The following is an 18440-nucleotide window of genomic DNA, read 5'->3' as shown; positions in this document are numbered from 1 at the left end:
AAATATCAGAACTGATAAACTGCTTATTGAATGCTCACGTCAGAGATGCAAACAAAAATAAGAAATTAACATATTTCCAATATGATGCAAAATTTAACGTCTGCAGAGAAATGAGCAGCTATTCCCCCGAGTTTAAAGGAAAAGCAACAAACTAAAGTGACTCACTGCTTTTCAAAGAAATGCATCAAAGCCTCGTCCGATGAGGGAGGAAAAAAACTCGTCCTGCATTTTTAAACAGGGGTTGATTGCTTTTTTTCCCCTTATGCATAGACATGTATACTCTGCGTATTTAGCATGAACTGGGCACATGCGGCATTGTGTCGGGTCTTAAATCACAAAGGGGTACCAGGAGGCCCAGGATGCTCCGAGTCTTCCTCAGCAAGTCATTCGTGGAGCTTTTCTGGTTTCCTGCCGTCAAAAACCTAAATCAATCTTTGAATATATTTCTTTTTTCTTTTTTTTCTTTTGCTTTTGCCAGTGAATCTCAATGAGTCACTTGTGCCCAGCCACATATTTGATTTAATCTTGTTCCCTTAATGCTGGAAATGTATTCCCCTTTGCCTCTAGATGAAAAAAAGTGGTACTGAAGACTTTTTTTTTTCTTTAATCTTATCTTGTTTTAATTCTTTTTTATTAGACTGCAGCAGACCACTACTTTCTACCACAGAGAATAATATTAATTTGCCTCTCGAATACAGAATATTCTAAGAAAAATGTTATTTGGCAACCTTGTGGAGACGAACGCAGCTATGCCCCGACCGTAGATGCTGTGTGGATTCTGTCAGGGCTGAAAAGCGTCTTTGTGCTGGTCAAGAACCTGCCTCCTCCCCATCAGGAGGAGATGAAAGCTCCCAGACCCGAGGAGAGCTCGTATTAGAGGCTCTCAGGCAACGGCACTCAGGCGGCAGGCGGCCAGATCAGAGTGGAATCGGGACGGCGGGTGGTTCTGAAGAGGGATACGAGAGGTGGCATTGAAAGAAGTCCTTGTTGACTTTGGAGAGCCTGACCAGAGAGAAAAGATGACCTCCAGTCCCCCAAACGCTGGCTTGACTGAAGAAGTGTGTGTTCTGTGGGGATTGCACGTGGCTGCATGGTTGTGTGTTTCATGTGGCCACGCCAAGGACAGTCCCTCGAATAGATCTTGACAAAGCTAAAGTAGTGCACCCTTGATGTTATTGAAATGCCTTCCTCACTCAAAGAAAGCTCCAGAGAGGCTTTCATCAACCATGACCGCGGTTAGACATTTATCCGGGATGAGAAAAGTAAAAGACAAAGATGCTGGGAGATGACGAAAATGGAAATAAAGATCCATACTTTTTTATTCAAAGTCATTTCTCCTAATTAAAAGTGAAATACTGTTAGAGATGTATGTTTTGCTGTTGTGTTTCATGTGTTAATGTTGGGCCGTTCTCCTCAGGGACCTCCGGGGACTGCCGGTGCAGAGGGCAGGCAAGGAGAGAAGGGCGCCAAGGTAACAAACCAGCTCTCACGTAGACGGGTGACCTCTCATCTTCCGGCTGTACCCCCGACTCACTTGCTTCCACATTAACTCCAGGAGTCGTTTCTTCTCCATCACAGACATTGAAATATATTGATTCAGTCTGTTTGAGTGCTACTAAGATTTGCTGATTGTTTACATTGTTCTGTCACTTTATGTTAGCCCTGGCAAAACAAAACAAAACACCAACGCGACAGTATTTATGTCCAGCTCTCACACTCCCAGTGTTATTGTGCATCACAGCTCGCTGACATTTCGCTTTAATTTGTACCGCCCGTCTATTATTTTCTTCAGTGTCCAAATCTATGCATGTGCTGCTTTGTGCACGGCCAGAATCAATTACCATCAACTGGTTGGTGCAACAAAATACCCTTTCTTCTTGAGCAGCGCTGTTATTCTCTCCACCAAAGATAATTTGTATGCAAATAGTATTCTAAGTAGTATTTGTGTTGTTTGACAGTCACTGTTAATGAAAAGTGTTCTTTTAATATTCTGAAAAGTGCCTTATTGATCAGAATCAGCTTTTGAGCATCTGATAGAAGCATGGTATCTATAATACGTCCTAGCTGTATATATCCAGTTGGGTGGTCCCCGGCAGCCTTGCAGGGAGCCGGTGGTATCTGAGCACCTAGCAGCTTTCCATCTGCGCTCTGAAGTAGGGCTGGGCGATTTTGGACAAAAATAAAATCCCGATTTTTTTTCTCTGAAAACCCAATTTTCGACTCCGATTTCGATTTTTTTGGTAAAACTACAAAAGACAATGGAATAAATTGTTTCAAATATTTTATCTTTATTTTTAAAGAAAAATAGCAAACAAATTTCCCTATTGGGAATGAAGTGCAATTGAAAGATACTGTAATGCAGCCAGCTGCAAAAAAAGGAAAATCGATTTTCCGATTTTCCTTTTTTTAACATCGTCTTGATTAATAAATCCGATTTAGATTTAAAATCGATTAATCACACAGCCCTACTCTGAAGTTTCCTTTTACTGTATATCAACGTATGTCGATTTCACAGTATTCGGCTGGAGAATGCCGTTGCGGCCATGCTGATTTGTTTTATTCACTTTCTCAATTCCTGAGCGTTAAGTAAAAGCATAGTAGGAGCCAGTTATGAGCCTCATTATCCAACAGACGAGGTTTACCTTTTCTAAAAATCAACCTACAGCTGAGTTCTCAATCTTTTGAGAAGCTGGTACACCGAAGTTATTCAATCATCTTTATCTGCAACACTTTATAATAATCTGAGCCTTTACCTTATGATGTTGTTTAGACTTCTAGAAAGAACCAGCTGCACCTTCACTGTTCCCTCCCTGGCTTCAGTTGGAGTAAAAGTTTTCTTTGATGATTTTGATCAAATTGAACTCATATTCATGTTTCATAAAACTGAAATGTACTTCTTTACTAGCATTTGTACAAACTGAAAGTCTTGAATTTCCTCCTGCAGGGTGAAGCGGGTTCCGAGGGCCCAGCAGGTAAAACGGGACCGGTGGGACCCCAGGGACCTCCAGGAAAAGCCGGTCCGGAGGGTCTGCGTGGCATCCCCGGCCCCGTTGTAAGTCTCAGCAGCTACAGTGATCTGAACGCATCCTCCACCAGCTGCTCAAACTAAGACACACACCCACAATGTACACACTGCTAAGGCATGATGATACACTTCATGGAATAATCAATACTCCATTTGGCTTATACTTCAGTTTCGCTTGTTTATTCCACCACACTTTTCTTCCCTGTTTGGGCTATTAATCATTGAGCTGAGCACAGAAAATCAATGGTGGACTTGAAAAAAATGCAGCAGCCCATAATGCTCAGTAAGACTGAATGACTTTTCACAGGGTGAACAAGGCTTGCCCGGCGCCCCAGGACAAGACGGCCCACCGGGCCCAATGGTTAGTATGTTTACTGTCTGTTCCTTCTCGTTTTCTTTATATTTATTCATCTCAGCCAGAGTTTTTGGAAGGAGAAGTATTTTACTTTTAAATGAGCAAATATGAGGAAACACGTCTTTCACCCGTGCGGTCGCGTGTAACTTCAGATCCTATCCACTGAGCAGACAGTATTTCCTTTAAAGAGCTTAGTATTTCCCAGATTTCTTTAAAAAAAAAAATGTTGTACTAAACAAAATACAGAATGTTTCATTGCTTTCTTTTCATGCCCCTTTCAATTTGACTTTTATGGGGTTTTTTTTTTGCATTTTTTCTCCTTTTGTCGATCATGTTTTTATATTTATATAAAAAAAATGTTGTACTAAACAAAATACAGAATGTTTCATTGCTTTCTTTTCATGCCCCTTTCAATTTGACTTTTATGGGGGTTTTTTTTGCATTTTTGTCGATCATGTTTTTATATTTATCTCTTTTTTTGGGGGCTTTCTAGATTGTTGAAAATATCTCACACTGTGTTTCCTCTCATAATGGGTTTTTGACATCATCTCTTGTTGTGCAGGGCCCTCCCGGCCTTCCAGGTCTGAAAGGCGACCCCGGGTCTAAAGGTGAAAAGGTGAGTGCAGCTTATTCTTCTGTGTCTGCCCTCAAGCTGGTTTCACTTCTGTAAGCAGCGACAGAAACCTCGAGCCGGCCATTTCTTTCCCCCCAGGCTTCGGTCGGAGTTACATCCACCACACAGCTTTCCCCGGCTACACGTTATGGAATGACAGTGTGGTCTTTCATTAGTATTTCGGGAAGAAAAATGTGTTTTTGTCTCTGCTTCTGCAAGAGATGTATCACTTCAGTCAGTCCAATCTTGGTCTTTTCTTTCGCTGCCAGCTGTCTGCTAAAATATAACTGCTAAGAGCCGTTTTAATTAAATCCCAGGAGGATTTGTGCTGTAACGACAGTCTAGCGGTCACAGCTCGTCATGAGTATTAAGTATTATATCCGACATGTTACGCCAGAGCTTTAAAGTTGCTGTTTCGTGTCTGTTATATTTGATAATCCGCGTGTTTACATATTTGTTTTCTTCCGGCAGGGTCACCCAGGTCTAATCGGTCTGATTGGACCCCCTGGAGAACAAGGAGAGAAGGGAGACCGAGGTTTGCCCGGGCCCCAGGGTACTCCTGGCAGTAAGGGTGATGGCGTAAGTGACTGATGACAACATACCCCCAACCGGTCCACAGGCTATTTTATTTTTAGTCTATTTGCTCTTTCGCAGCGGCTGGTCTGGCCGCAGTCTCATGCTGTCGGCTAAAGTCGACTGCATTTCGTAGCAGCGCTGCTTTGAAATGCTGAGACCTGCAGAGAAAATCACCTCGCTCACCGATGTATATCTGCAGAGCGGCAACTCCTGAGCTGCTCTGTCAGGCTCACTCCCGTCCTCATACAGCTTCCTTAACACATGCAACACAGACAACACAATGTGCTGCTGAAGTTTATAGTTACCATCGTGCAGTGGTGGACAGTAACGGAGTAAATTTACTTGAGTACTGTACTTAAGTACATATCCAGAGGATTTGTACTTTACTTGAGTATTAGATTTCTTTGGTACTTATTACTCTTACTTGAATACATTTCCAAGACAAATATTTTTACTTTTACTCAAGTAAATTTCTAGGAAGGCTGAAAAGTACTCGTTACTTTCAGGTCTGCTCTTTTTTCTTCTTCCCTAAAATCCTATTGGACACAAGCTGTTTTTGTCAAAGGAGGAGACCTATCACAGTGCACGCTCTCCACTGGGATGTACGTAAAGCGGAAATATGCCAAGCCTCCTCAAAACGATACCGCCAAAGTAGCCTGCGTTTGTCAAGACAGAGCCGCAACAACGGCTACGCCTGCGTCAGGAGAAGAAAGACAATCCGCTGAGTCGTCTGAGTCTGATAATGAGCCGGACTCGGAGCAGGGACTTTCACAAAATCCTTGGCCGTATCTTAACTCAATGTTTGAGTTCGACCGAGTAAAAAACGAGGGCACAGACAAACCACAGACATTTATTTTCAAATGTTTATTGTGTCTGCCGAAGCAGAACTACCTCTCTGCTTTCAACAACTCAACATCGAATTCTGAGAAACAAGAGTTAAAAGATCCTTAAATTAATTTAGAAAAAATATAGTAATTTACTGATGTGGAAAATAAGAAATTTACTCTTACTCTTACTCTTACTTTTACTTAAAGTAAATTTAAAAGCATTTACTTTTGGATACTTAAGTACCTTTAAAAGCAAGTACTTTTCTACTCTTACTCGAGTAATATTTTGACTGAGCTACTTTTACTTGTAACGGAGTAAATTTTGACCAGTAGTATTTGTACTCTTACTCAAGTACTGGGGTCCAGTACTCTGTCCACATCTGCCGTCGTGTCCCTGGACTGTTTCTGAAACATTTTCCACATATATCTCATTATATTTTTAAACTATTATAGTATTAGTTCCTTAAGTTTTTTCTCCAAATCCCTCCGTCTGAGTTAGAGGCAGTATTTAAAGACGGTAAACGCCAACGTTTTGTTCAAGGATTGACGGCAACCTTCATTCATTTTTAAATGAAATTTGCAGAATGACTGAACGTGGTACTCAGCCTGCCCTCGCTTAATGATTTAAGGTGATGCATTGGATGGAGAGTTAGTCTAATGAAATCATAATGCCCTCTTTTGTCGGAGCATGAGGGCTTCAGGATGTTTCCATTCAGTTTGACATTTCTATTTCTAGGTCGTAATAAAAAGGCCTGGTATTGTTGGGCTTCATTGATAAATGTCTTAATTGGTGCGTTGAAACGGAGCTGGTGCCCCGTGAGTGGTTTGTCTGGCCTCTCTTGAAGGATAAAAGTATTCATTCCCTGTTGCTGGTCCTGCACATCTGATTCTTTTCACTCACTGTAGAAATATCAGGATGATATTTTGCTCTAAACTGTTTCTATATGTCTTTAAAGGTATTGTGACATCATTTTTAACATGCTTTTAACACTATTAAAAGTCTTGGCCAACATCCCTCAAATGTGTCTAAAAGAGTGTAACAAGAAAAACTTCACTCTAGTTCTCTTTTCCTGGCTTTTTATTACAGTGGTTTTTTTGCCCCGTGAAAAACGCTTCCTTTCCCCCCTTTCCTGTCAATCATTGCTCCGGTCCTCCTCCAAACCTCCTCCTCCTCCAGCCATACGCTCACAGCGGCGTCGGAGAGTTAAGCCGGGAGCGACAGGCGAAGCATGCACGGAAAAGCAGCAGGGCGAACCACAGCAAACAATCATAAAAATAAAGGCATGCAAGCAGCACTGTCCCCTTATCTTAAGTCCAGTCAGTGGCCGCGGGTCTTCTTAGCAGTTTTCCTCCGGTGATTAGAACAAAAGAGGCTCTAAACAGCTCCGTGTTAAGCCTCATTTATGGTTCCGCGTTAAATCGACGCAGAGCCTACGCCGTAGGGTTCAGCGTACGGTGCGCGTCGCCGCGTAACCCTACGCCGTAGGCTCTGCGTCGGTGTAACGCGGAACCATAAATCAGCCTTTATGGTGCGCTGGAGAAGAGAGGAGGCAGGGAGCTGGGTGGAGGGGGCGGTGATTTAGCGGATCGTTACGTAACGATCCGCCACCAAACCACATGCGCCGTTTTTGCATAGTTATGCGGAAAATCCCAGAAAGCACACAATACACTGAATGTTAAAAGTTTGTTGTTTTTTGGGTGTAATTGATGTCAAGACACCCAACAAAACACAAAAAATCAAGAAAAATGTGTTTTTCATGTCACAATCCCTTTAATTTATATTTGACAGCTGCTTTGATTGTTTACAATTGCAGGGTATCGGTGGATCTTCTGGTCCACTCGGTCCCCCAGGTCCTCCTGGTCTACCTGTAAGTCTCATGACTATTTAAACAGTCATTTCAGTCGTAATTTGATAGTAAAAGAGCAAGCGAATAACTATGTTGTGTCTTATTCAATGCAGGGTCCTCAAGGCCCCAAGGGAACCAAGGGTTCATCTGTGGGTAAACCTGATGTTACAGATTGATTGCTATGACGACAATAAACTATTCCTTTAGTTCCATATTGGATAATGCATTTCTGCGTGTGCTTGGATCAGGGTCCCGCTGGTGCCAAGGGAGACACTGGTGCGTTGGGTCCTCCCGGTCCTCCTGTGAGTATTTAGCAAGACAGTTTTAGATCACTCGTCCCTTCTCCTGTCAGAATTTAAGATTGTCACAGCAGCGTTTGTGTGAGATGTGAGTACCGTCTCCTTTCATGAACCAGGGCCCCCCAGGCGAGGTCATCCAGCCTCTGCCCATCCAGTCCCCCAAGAAGAGCAAGCGCTCCAGCGGCATGCAGGCGGACGCGGCGGGCACCATCATGGACTACGGCGAGGGCATGGAGGACATCTTCGGCTCGCTCAACAACCTCAAGCAGGACATTGAGAGAATGAAATACCCCATGGGCACACAGAACAACCCGGCCAGGACGTGCAAGGATCTCAAGCTCTGCCACCCGGAGTTCACAGATGGTGAGTTGAAATATGTCCCTTTAAAGCAGAGCGGTGCTGCTCAGTCACGGTCCTGGCAGGTCTCAGACGTTTCCCTGCTCCAACACACCCGGATCAGACGATCTGCTCATCCACAGGCTGGATGAGAAGTTGAATCAGTATGTTGGAGAAGGGGAATGTCTAAACAATTCAGGCCAGTGGGTCATCGGTAGGAATGGGTGATATTTTACTGTTAACGATTTACCGTCAAAAAAATTCCCCACGGTAAGAATTTGTCATCTCACGGTAAAAACGATAAATTCCCATTGATGACGTTTTTGTAGGAAGGAAGGAAGGAAGGAAGGAAGGAAGGAAGGAAGGAAGGAAGGAAGGAAGGAAGGAAGGAAGGAAGGAAGGAAGGAAGGAAGGAAGGAAGGAAGGAAGGAAGGAAGGAAGGAAGGAAGGAAGGAAGGAAGGAAGGAAGGAAGGAAGGAAGGAAGGGATAAAATTCCTGTTGATGACGTTTTTGTGTAAAGCTGATTTATGGAAGGAAGGAAGGAAGGAAGGAAGGAAGGAAGGAAGGAAGGAAGGAAGGAAGGAAGGAAGGAAGGAAGGAAGGAAGGAAGGAAGGAAGGAAGGAAGGAAGGAAGGAAGGAAGGAAGGAAGGAAGGAAGGAAGGAAGGAAGGAAGGAAGGAAGGAAGGAAGGAAGGAAGGAAGGAAGGAAGGAAGGAAGGAAGGAAGGAAGGAAGGAAGGAAGGAAGGAAGGAAGGAAGGAAGGACGGACGGACGGACGGACGGACGGACGGACGGACGGACGGAAGGAAGGAAGGAAGGAAGGAAGGAAGGAAGGAAGGAAGGAAGGAAGGAAGGAAGGAAGGAAGGAAGGAAGGAAGGAAGGAAGGAAGGAAGGAAGGAAGGAAGGAAGGAAAGGATAGATAAAATTCCCGTTGATGAGGTTTTTGTGTAACAAACATGGCGGATCTGAGTCAGAGTTTTGCAGTACAGGTGAACTCATTTAATTGGTTTTTATTAATTCAATTTAATTGGTGTAGTTTAGTAGTATTTAGTATCTTTTAGAGCAGTGTTTTGGGGGCTCCAAAGACTGAATGTGGTGATAGATTTATAGTTACAAAGGTGGAGTTCAATTGGTATTTTTTTTATCGTCATTTTTATGGTTATCGGGATAAATGCCAGAAATTATCGTGATACATTTTTTTAGTCCATACCGCCCAACCCTAGTCATCGGGACCAGGACTGAGAAACACAACACTTGTGGGTCCAGACAGCTGTTCAGCTGACAAACCAACGGTCTAAAAAAGAACATTCAAATTTTAATCTTTGCCCAAACTGATGTGGCAACTCACTCAGAGAGAACAGAATCCACCAGTGCTGGACATTTTTACTTTCTTTAGTATCTTTTCGGTTATTTCTGAAAAACGTGTGCCTAATCTTTGCAGTAAAATTGAGAGATGACCCCAGAGCCCCCAGTCCTCCCTGGCAGTGTTTGTAGTTGGGGTGGTGCAGAGTGCAGCAGCTCGGCTGATAGACAAAACTGTCCCTGCAGTAACAGTCACTCAGTAATAAAAGCACGCCTTACCTCAGACATCATGACGTCATGGTATTCAGTCACGACAATGAGCAGAAAGATTACTCCAGTCTGAACAGTAACCCCCCCCAAACCCAAGCCTGGAATGATGCTGGTATGTTCTGTGGGTTGTTTAAGTGTTCTTGGTTTTCCTCAGGCGAGTACTGGATTGATCCGAACCAAGGCTGCTCTGGGGATTCCTTCAAAGTCTACTGTAACTTCACCGCTGGGGGTGAAACCTGCATCCATCCAGATAAGAAGTCCAACGGAGTAAGTGGCTTTGGGTTTACAGCCAAAACACACAAGCGCTTGCTTCTAATCGTCATCACTCATCAGCGATCAGGGTTGTTAACTAAGAGAGCCATGTGTTTTGCTGCAGGACTCAACTTTAACACACTGATGTCCACTTTTGTGCAAACACCTCATTTGCATCAAAAGATATTGCAGGATCTTAACATAACAAGCATGTTTTTTTTTTTTTTTTTTCTGTTCCTGTGTGATAAACTGAAGCTAACAGACTTGTTTCTCCACATGCTCCATGTTTTCTTCCCCACAGGTCAGAATATCATCTTGGCCCAAAGAAATCCCCGGTTGGTTCAGTGAATTCAAACGTGGTAAAATAGTAAGTTGTTTCCTTCTTCTTCTTCTTTCACCCACCTCTTCCAGTTCTCAGCAAACTCCTTCACCCCACGCTCAGACTCCTTTTGTTTTGTCTTGATGGTTCTGTGCACCTGGGGAGGGACTTAGCAGAACAAAGAGAAGCTCGTACAGTCACTCAGGTGGCTGCTGAGCCCGGGTCAGTGTGAGCCGGCGCCATGACAGTCGCTCCGCATGAAGCCCCAGCTACGCAGGGTTTTGAAAAATGACTTTAATTTAGACTGCTGGTTAAAGTGGAAAAATTAAATAAGTAAAACATCACAAGTAATGCAGCAGGATTTTTAGATGTGAGCGTTCCTCTTGCCTCTGCAGTTAAAATCTCCCTGTAAACATCGGATGTCTCTCGCGGTCAGAGCTGAAGGAAAGAGGTTTATCTTGCTTCATCAGACTAGTGCAGAGCTGCACTTCTTCTGTTTTTTTTACCTCAGAGAATACATTTGGAGGCACACTGGAAGTGCATGCCTTACTGCGAGTGCTTTTAATGCACATGTTCTGAAGAGGTTCAGACCAAGTTCACGTGTCAGTCATGTGTGGTAAGTTCTTTAGAAGCTTTCCACGATGAACAAAACATGTAAATGTGACATTTATCAAACCATGAATCATTTTTATGGAACTGTCACACAAAACCGCTGAACTATTTGGAATCTGTCATCTTTATACTTGTATGCACAGTATGTGCAGTGATTATCATGAAAATGTTGATTTTGTGGCATTGTTTTTATTTCACTGCATTCTAAAAACAGTTGCCCTGACATTATTTACTTTAAAAAAAATTATAATAAAAAAAATGTTGCAATCTTTGCAGAAAGTGACCCTAAATTTGAAAAAATTATAATAATATGTAGTTTTTTGCAGTGGTATCTATCTATGTCAACATAGCAGCGTTTTACTAATTGATAGGGTGATCATATATGACTCCCAAGCAGACTTGAAGTGCTCCTGCTATTATCTTATTCATTCAAATATTGGACCATTAGTTGTAAAAGGGTGGGAAAGACCAAAACATCAAAGTAAGGTTGGCAAAACATCAATATTTGAGGAAAATTTGAGTTTTTTCCAATAAGAGGGAAGATTTTACATTTGATTAAGTCACGTTCGGCACGGATAGATTTAAAAAGGGCATGAAGCAGAATATCATCTCTTAACCCATCGCTAATTTTTTCTCCTTCACCTCGTCCCGTGCTGTTTAGAAAGCTACATTAAATGGTAGGTGTTGGTGCAGGTGTTGGTAGTGTAAAAAAGCATTGATGGGGAGGCTCATAGGCTGAGAAAGACGTCCAGGGGTTTAGTCCACAAAAATGGGAAACTTCCAAAAATATATAAGATTAAATTCCAGCAGCTGAGTTGTGTTGGAAGGACACCACCAATGTACAAATTATCGGATGACTCTATGCCAAGATTGACAACGTGGTGAAGGTATTATCTGTTAAAGAGGGATCAAAAGCATGATTTTTAGATGTAGAGTGTCTGTAGTATAAGATGGGGTGCAAAGCAGCTGCAGATTATGAAGGTTATCTTAACCAAAAGGTTTTCCCAGTATTCCGACCAGACTGAACCATCAGCAGCATGCACTAAAGCAGCCGGTGAAGACGCGATGCCGAGAGATGCTTCCAGGCTCGGTCAGAAGGCTGTCTGCATTGTACTGAATTATGCAGACAATTTAGAGATAAAGGTTGTAATCCAACTGTAACTGAGAAAACAGGGGGAAGAACATGTACTGGTGAAGCTGCTTAAATGTGTCTGTAACGTGGAGCCCCAAATGTGAAACCATCATTAACTATTTAAAACAGCTTTGGCTCACTCTAACCTGCGATATTTACACGACAAAAGTGCAGTCATTGAGTTTATAGCCACAGATTATACAAAGTGAAAGAAGTGCCAAGATGAAAAGAGGGATAAATATGTAGGGCTTGTAAACGTAAAGGAACAAAACATCTGTATAAAGACCATGTGAAAGACTAAACACACACACAATTCTGTTCAAGTGTCATCAAGCTGAAGTAAACTGATCTGAATACAGAAAAGGCTTTTCATGTGGACAGTGCAGGTATAAAACATTCATCGTATTTATCCATTTATAAAACACGCAGATCATTATGTGCAAAAATAATATTTAGGCCACTCTGATGTTGAGTATCTGAAGGCATCATTTAAGTTCTGAGACCTGGATCAGCGCCCCCCCCCCTTGCTTCTCCAGCTCATCCCACAGGTGCCAACTGATTTAAAAAACACTTAACACTTAACACATTGAACTCGTTGTCATGTTCTCCGAACCACTCGATGTTTTGTTGTGTCGGAGGATGTGCTGACCTCTGGAAAGAGGCTGCTGCCTTCAGGGACAGACTGTGGATCAATCAGTCAGCTTCAGGCCAACGTGTTACGTCACTGTTATGTCCCCCCCAAGATGACTTCTACTAGATTCTCACCCGTCCGTACCAGGAACAACCCACACACCACTATCAGAACACCTTTATTATCTTTTTTACCTCAAGTCCCAGTGTCCCTTCTGTCATCTGAAGTTAGCCCCTATATTGTATAAAACAATAACAACTTTGTTGTCGTCTCATCTGACCTTGGGCCGCATGTTTTGGACACTCGGGTGAAGAGAGGGGCTGAGCTGTCAACTGATCACCACCTGGTGGTGAGTTGGATGCGCTTGCGGAGGAGGAGGTTGGACAGACCGGGCAGACCCAAACGGATTGTGAGGGTCTGTTGGGAACGTCTGGCTGAGCCCTCTGTCAGGGACATCTTCAACTCCCACCTCCGGGAGAGCTTCTCTCAGATCCCGGGGGAGGCGGGGGACATTGAGTCCGAGTGGACCATGTTCTCTGCCTCCATTGTCAACGCGGCGGCTCGAAGTTGTGGACGCAAGGTCTCCGGTGCCTGTCGTGGCGGCAATCCTAGAACCCGGTGGTGGACACCGGAAGTACAGGATGCCGTCAGACTGAAGAAAGAGTCCTACCAGGCTATGTTGTCCTGTGGGACTCCTGACGCAGTAGATAGGTACCGGCAGGCCAAGCAAGCCGCGGCTCGGGCTTCTGGAGGCAAAAACCCGGGTCTGGGAGGAGTTCGGGGAGGCCATGGAGGAAGACTTTCAGTCGGCCTTGAGGAAATTCTGGAGGACCGTTCGGCGCCTCAGAAGGGGGAAGCAGTACTCTGCCGGCACCGTTTATGGTGCAGGTGGGGAGCTGTTGACCTCGACTGGGGACATTGTCGGACGGTGGAAGGAATACTTCGAGGATCTCCTTAACCCGACTGACATGCCTTCCACTGAGGAAGCAGAGGGTTGGGGCTCGGAGGCGTGCTCATCCATCACCCAAGCCGAGGTCACTGAGGTAGTTCGCAAGCTCCTCAGTGGCACCGGGGGTGGATGAGAATGCCCTGAGTACCTCAAGTCTCTGGATGTCGTACGGCTGTCTTGGTTGACACGACTCTGCGACATCGCATGGAGGAAGGGGACAGTACCGCTGGGGTGGCAAACCGGGGTGGTGGTCCCTCTGTTTAAAAAGGGGGACCGGAGAGTGTGTTCCAACTATAGGGGGATCACACTTCTCAGCCTCCCCGGGAAAGTCTACGCCAGGATACTGGAGAGGAGAATACAGCCGATAGTTGAACCTGGGATTCAGGAGGAACAATGCGGTTTTCGTCCCGGTCGCGGAACACTGGACCAGCTCTACACCCTCCGCAGGGTGCTCGAGGGTTCATGGGAATTTGCCCAACCAGTCTACATGTGCTTTGTGGATCTGGAGAAGGCATTTGACCGTGTCCCTCGTGCCATTCTGTGGGGGGTGCTCAGTGAGTATGGAGTCCGGGGCCCTCTATTAAGGGCTGTCCGGTCTCTGTATGATCGGAGCAGGAGTCTGGTTCGCATTGCCGGCAGTAAGTCAGACTTGTTCCCGGTGCATGTTGGACTACGGCAGGGCTGCCCTTTGTCACCGGTCCTGTTCATAATTTTTATGGACAGGATTTCTAGGCGCAGCCAGGGGCCGGAGGGGATCCGGTTTGGGAACGTCAGGATTTCATCTCTGCTCTTTGCGGATGATGTTGTCCTGTTGGCTTCATCGGACCAGGACCTTCAGCATGTGCTGGGGCGGTTTGAGGCTGAGTGCAACGCGGCAGGGATGAGAATCAGCACCTCAAAGACCGAGGCCATGGTTCTCCACCGGGAAAGGGTGGCATGCCTTCTCCGGGTGGGTGGAGAAGTCCTGCCTCAGGTGGAGGAGTTCAAGTATCTCGGGATCTTGTTCACGAGTGAGGGAACAATGGAGCGGGAGATTGACAGACGGATCGGCGCAGTGTCCGCAGTTATGCGGTCGATGTACCCGACCATCGTGGTGAAGAAGGAGCTGAGTCGAAAGGCGAAGCTCTCGATTTACCGGTCAATCTACGCACCTACCCTCACCTATGGTCATGAACTTTGGGTAGTGACCGAAAGGACGAGATGAGTTTCCTCCGCAGGGTGGCTGGACGCTCCCTTAGAGATAGGGTGAGGAGTTCTGTCACCCGGGAGGAGCTCGGAGTCGAGCCGCTGCTCCTTCACATTGAGAGGAGTCAGCTGAGGTGGCTTGGGCATCTGTACCGGATCCTCCTGGACGCCTCCCTAGGGAGGTGTTCCAGGCTAACCCTCCGGGAGGAAACCCCGGGGAAGACCTGGGACACGCTGGAGAGACTATGTCTCTCGGCTGGCCTGGGAACGTCTCAGACTCCCCTCGGAAGAGATGGAGGAAGTGTCTGGGGTGAAGGAAGTCTGGGCATCCCTGTTGAGGCTGCTGCCCCCGCGACCCGGGAATGGATAAGCGGAAGGAGATTGATGGATAGATGGATTGTATAAAACTGAGAAAAGATCCAGAAACTTTCCTAACTCTGAGCAGGGCTTGCTGTCTTTCCCCTGTGACCGCCTTATGAAACATTTTTATCTGAATTTTACTCATTCTTACACCCCCCCCAATCAAACTGTCTCCAAGTACTGTTTGGTTTATTTCCTCTGTTACTTCAGTTGATCTGGCAGCCTAACAATTACACACACACACACACACACACATACATACACACACACACACACACACACACACACACACACACACACACACACACACACACACACACACACACACACACACACACACACACACACACACACACACACACACACACAGGCATACAAAGGCACTTACATTGGCAGCACTTCTTTAACTGAGCGAAAGTAAATAAAGAGGCATCAGCAAATCTCTAATGAATTTCAGTCTGAGTAAAAATCCAGACGGCCCTGAAACCAGCCAAAAATATAAAAAATAGATTTTAAATAAAGTTACAATGATCATTTGTTGGTTGGCAGCGTTGCCATATTTGCATGTATAATTAGCAGACAGCAGAAATGCATCTCACTCAGGTGCTCATGCTCGTGGGTGAAGCGGTTGGGGATGAGTTCAGTTCACGGATGGCAGCTGCTTGAAAGTCCCTCCCAGAGCTTGAGTTGTGGCACTTCAGAGCAGTCGGTAAAGGAGTGTTGTCCTCAACGGTGCTCCGGGCGCCGAGACGCTGGGGCTTATAGATGTTGCCCATTCGGTGAAAAGGAAGCCCGGTGATCTTTTGAACCGTTTCGATGACTCTCCGGAGAGGTGCTCTTTCCGCTGCTGAGCGGTTTGCACACCAGACTGTTAAGCTTGTTGGTAAGTGAGCAAGCTCTCGAATAAATATCTCCCAGCACAAATGTCAAGTTTCCGTTTCTGCTGAGTCTCTCCGACCACAGAAGGTGAGATAACCTCGCCGATGTGAGCCATTCATCTTCCTGATTTTGAGCAACATTACTCATCTTGGTGTCACTAAAGTCTATCAGCCGGTTTGACATTTTGAGACAAAATCACACGTTGTTGTCTTTATAACATTTGGACAACTTGCACATCTTATCTGTGTGAGCTGTTTCACCGTTTCGTCTGCAAATATGATTGTGAACGTTGGGTAAAGTAATGCAGACAGCTCTGGCTCCCACTTACACTTACAGTATGGGCTGATGTCTGAAGCTTCCTACTTTTTGCACTTTTAATTTTTTTTTACAAACAAAATAATAAAGTAACCCATGAAAATGTCTCCTTATTGTTCCTTCTACATCACTGTATTTTATTCCCTGACAGTTCTCCTACGTTGACGCCGAAGGAAACTCGATAAACATGGTACAGATGACCTTCCTCAGACTACTGACGGCCTCGGCCAGGCAAAACTTCACCTACAGCTGCCACCAGTCCGTGGCGTGGCACGATGCCTCCAGTGACACTTACGACAAGGCACTGCGCTTCATGGGCGCCAACGACGAGGAGATGTCCTTCGACAACAACCCGTACATCAAGGCCATCTCAGACGGATGCGCGGTAAGCACAATGATCACATTTCAAAATCGATGGTTGATTATTGGATGAATTCAATCCATCACAACATCAACATCAACACATGTTTAGTGGTGGCTCACATGATGATGTTTGTCTTCTTGTGGGATTAATTAACCTTTGACGAAGGTTATTGGAGAATTAATTCAAATGTTATTTCCACCAAACAAAAACAAACCCTTTAAACGTTTGCTTCCACTTAGAAACAAAATGATGATTTTTTTTTCTGGCTTACCCAGGATAAACTTGTCTTGTGCTTTATTTCTGTTTCTTTCTGTCTCGTTGCAGACGAGGAAGGGCTACGGAAAGACTGTGATTGAGATCGATACTCCCAAAATCGATCAGGTTCCAATCATGGATGTCATGTTGACTGACTTTGGGGACCCTAACCAGAAGTTTGGGTTTGAAGTTGGCCCCGTCTGCTTCCTCGGCTAAATGAAAATGAACAAAGCAAAAAAAAAATTAAAAACGAAGGACTTGATGGGGACAGCAAAGAAAAGTCAAGTTGAGACATTCTGGTTACCACCAAACCCCAGTTTTAGCCCCTCACCCTTTTCTATGCCACATGCAAGTTTTGAATATGAGATGGTGTAGCAAGCATGTCTTTCCATGTATGTATGTGTAACCCAGGAAAATACTTGCCCTTGTGGGGCTCGAACCACATGACTCAACCATGTTACGGAGCAAAGGTGAAGGACGATGGAATGCGTGGCAGAAGAGGGTGACTCGGACGTAACCAAGAGGCGACATAAGGGGAAACAGGTGTCCTCTCTGGATCCTCCAGGTGCTGTATGAAAATGACTCAATGGTGCTTGATCAAAACACACAAAAAAAAGTATATCAAGGTGCTAAGAAAAGAAGGTGTATTTTGATATTAATTAAAAAAAAAGAAACTGTAATTATTATTTTGTACAATACTGTTATTTTTAAATCCACTTTCAAAACTTGCATGTGTATCCGATTCTGCTATTGGCTCCTTCATTTCAATGTTGGTTCAAAGATATACGGTGTAATTTAAAGACATCATTAAATCAAATAAATTTATCATTCTGCTCTCTTCGTTTTGTTCACCACATTCTGCGTACATTTTATTTTGCGTACAAAATAAGAAATAAAAAAAAGTGAGCATTCAAACAACCCTCCACTGCTAAATTCAACTGCATGCCCTTTGTATATATATTGGCAGTTCACAGCTTGAGGTCATTTGCTGTTTTACCCTTGTGACTGTAGGTGAAACAACTAGAAGTATCGCACCAGCACGTACATGGCAACATCTCCCACTAATGTTGTGATTCTGTGCCTTTAGGGGGCATTATGACATCCATTTTACTTTATTTAAATCTATTTGTTTGTTTTTTTTCTCTGTTTCATTCTTTGACAGGCTTTTATTTTGGTTGTATACCTCAAACTTTCTTGATGACCTTTAAGATGCAAGGATGCTATGCCCTGTATATACCTTGGTTAAACAATTAAGTTTATATATTTTGGGTGGGGATTTTTTAAGAGAAAAATACCTTTACTGTTAGACATCCACTGTTCAAATCCTTCTGTGAATGCAATGAGACGCCCTCGTGGTGACCCATTTTTGTAACTAAAATGAGAAAATGTTTTAATGTGCTTTTATAGTTCATTTAAATATTAAAAATGGATTATAAACAACAGTGAAGTGAATGTCTTGATGGTGTGTGTAAGACAGTTTTGGAGTAAACGCTACCTGCTGTATTTGTCAAATGCTTTCAATCAAAGATATGTTACATCAACTAAAAGATTCTGGGCTGGTGCAATTCCATCGATCTTGAAACCAATAAAGTACAATCTCACAATTAATTTCTTTTCATTATGAGTATGGAAACGTGAGCAAAATAACTCATTTCATTTGTCACAGGAGGGATTTAAATGCCTCTGCAGGAGAGATAAGCTGTAAATATGACGCTACATGTAGCAACGCATCTGC

At 44.2% G+C, this 18440-nt stretch overlaps 1 protein-coding gene across 9 annotated transcripts in view; it reads left to right on the top strand.

The window, feature by feature from the left end:
- col11a1a (collagen, type XI, alpha 1a) overlaps positions 1-18147 on the top strand; it is a 93709-nt gene extending 75562 nt beyond the window's left edge. For all 9 annotated transcript variants that reach the window (XM_061713884.1, XM_061713883.1, XM_061713882.1 and 6 more), the window contains 13 exons: positions 1418-1471; positions 2945-3052; positions 3333-3386; positions 3943-3996; positions 4465-4572; positions 7211-7264; positions 7357-7392; positions 7492-7545; positions 7659-7905; positions 9607-9719; positions 10006-10071; positions 16238-16471; positions 16775-18147. In XM_061713884.1, coding sequence (XP_061569868.1) covers positions 1418-1471; positions 2945-3052; positions 3333-3386; positions 3943-3996; positions 4465-4572; positions 7211-7264; positions 7357-7392; positions 7492-7545; positions 7659-7905; positions 9607-9719; positions 10006-10071; positions 16238-16471; positions 16775-16921 — 1329 coding nt within the window. In that variant the 3' untranslated portion in view covers positions 16922-18147. The remainder of the gene's footprint in view (positions 1-1417; positions 1472-2944; positions 3053-3332; positions 3387-3942; positions 3997-4464; positions 4573-7210; positions 7265-7356; positions 7393-7491; positions 7546-7658; positions 7906-9606; positions 9720-10005; positions 10072-16237; positions 16472-16774) is intronic.
- The last annotated feature ends 293 nt before the right edge of the window (positions 18148-18440 follow it).

This window comes from Cololabis saira, chromosome 22, assembly GCF_033807715.1.
Source record: "Cololabis saira isolate AMF1-May2022 chromosome 22, fColSai1.1, whole genome shotgun sequence".
Taxonomy (NCBI): Eukaryota; Metazoa; Chordata; class Actinopteri; order Beloniformes; family Belonidae; genus Cololabis; species Cololabis saira.
This window is presented reverse-complemented; position numbering and strand designations above follow the sequence as displayed.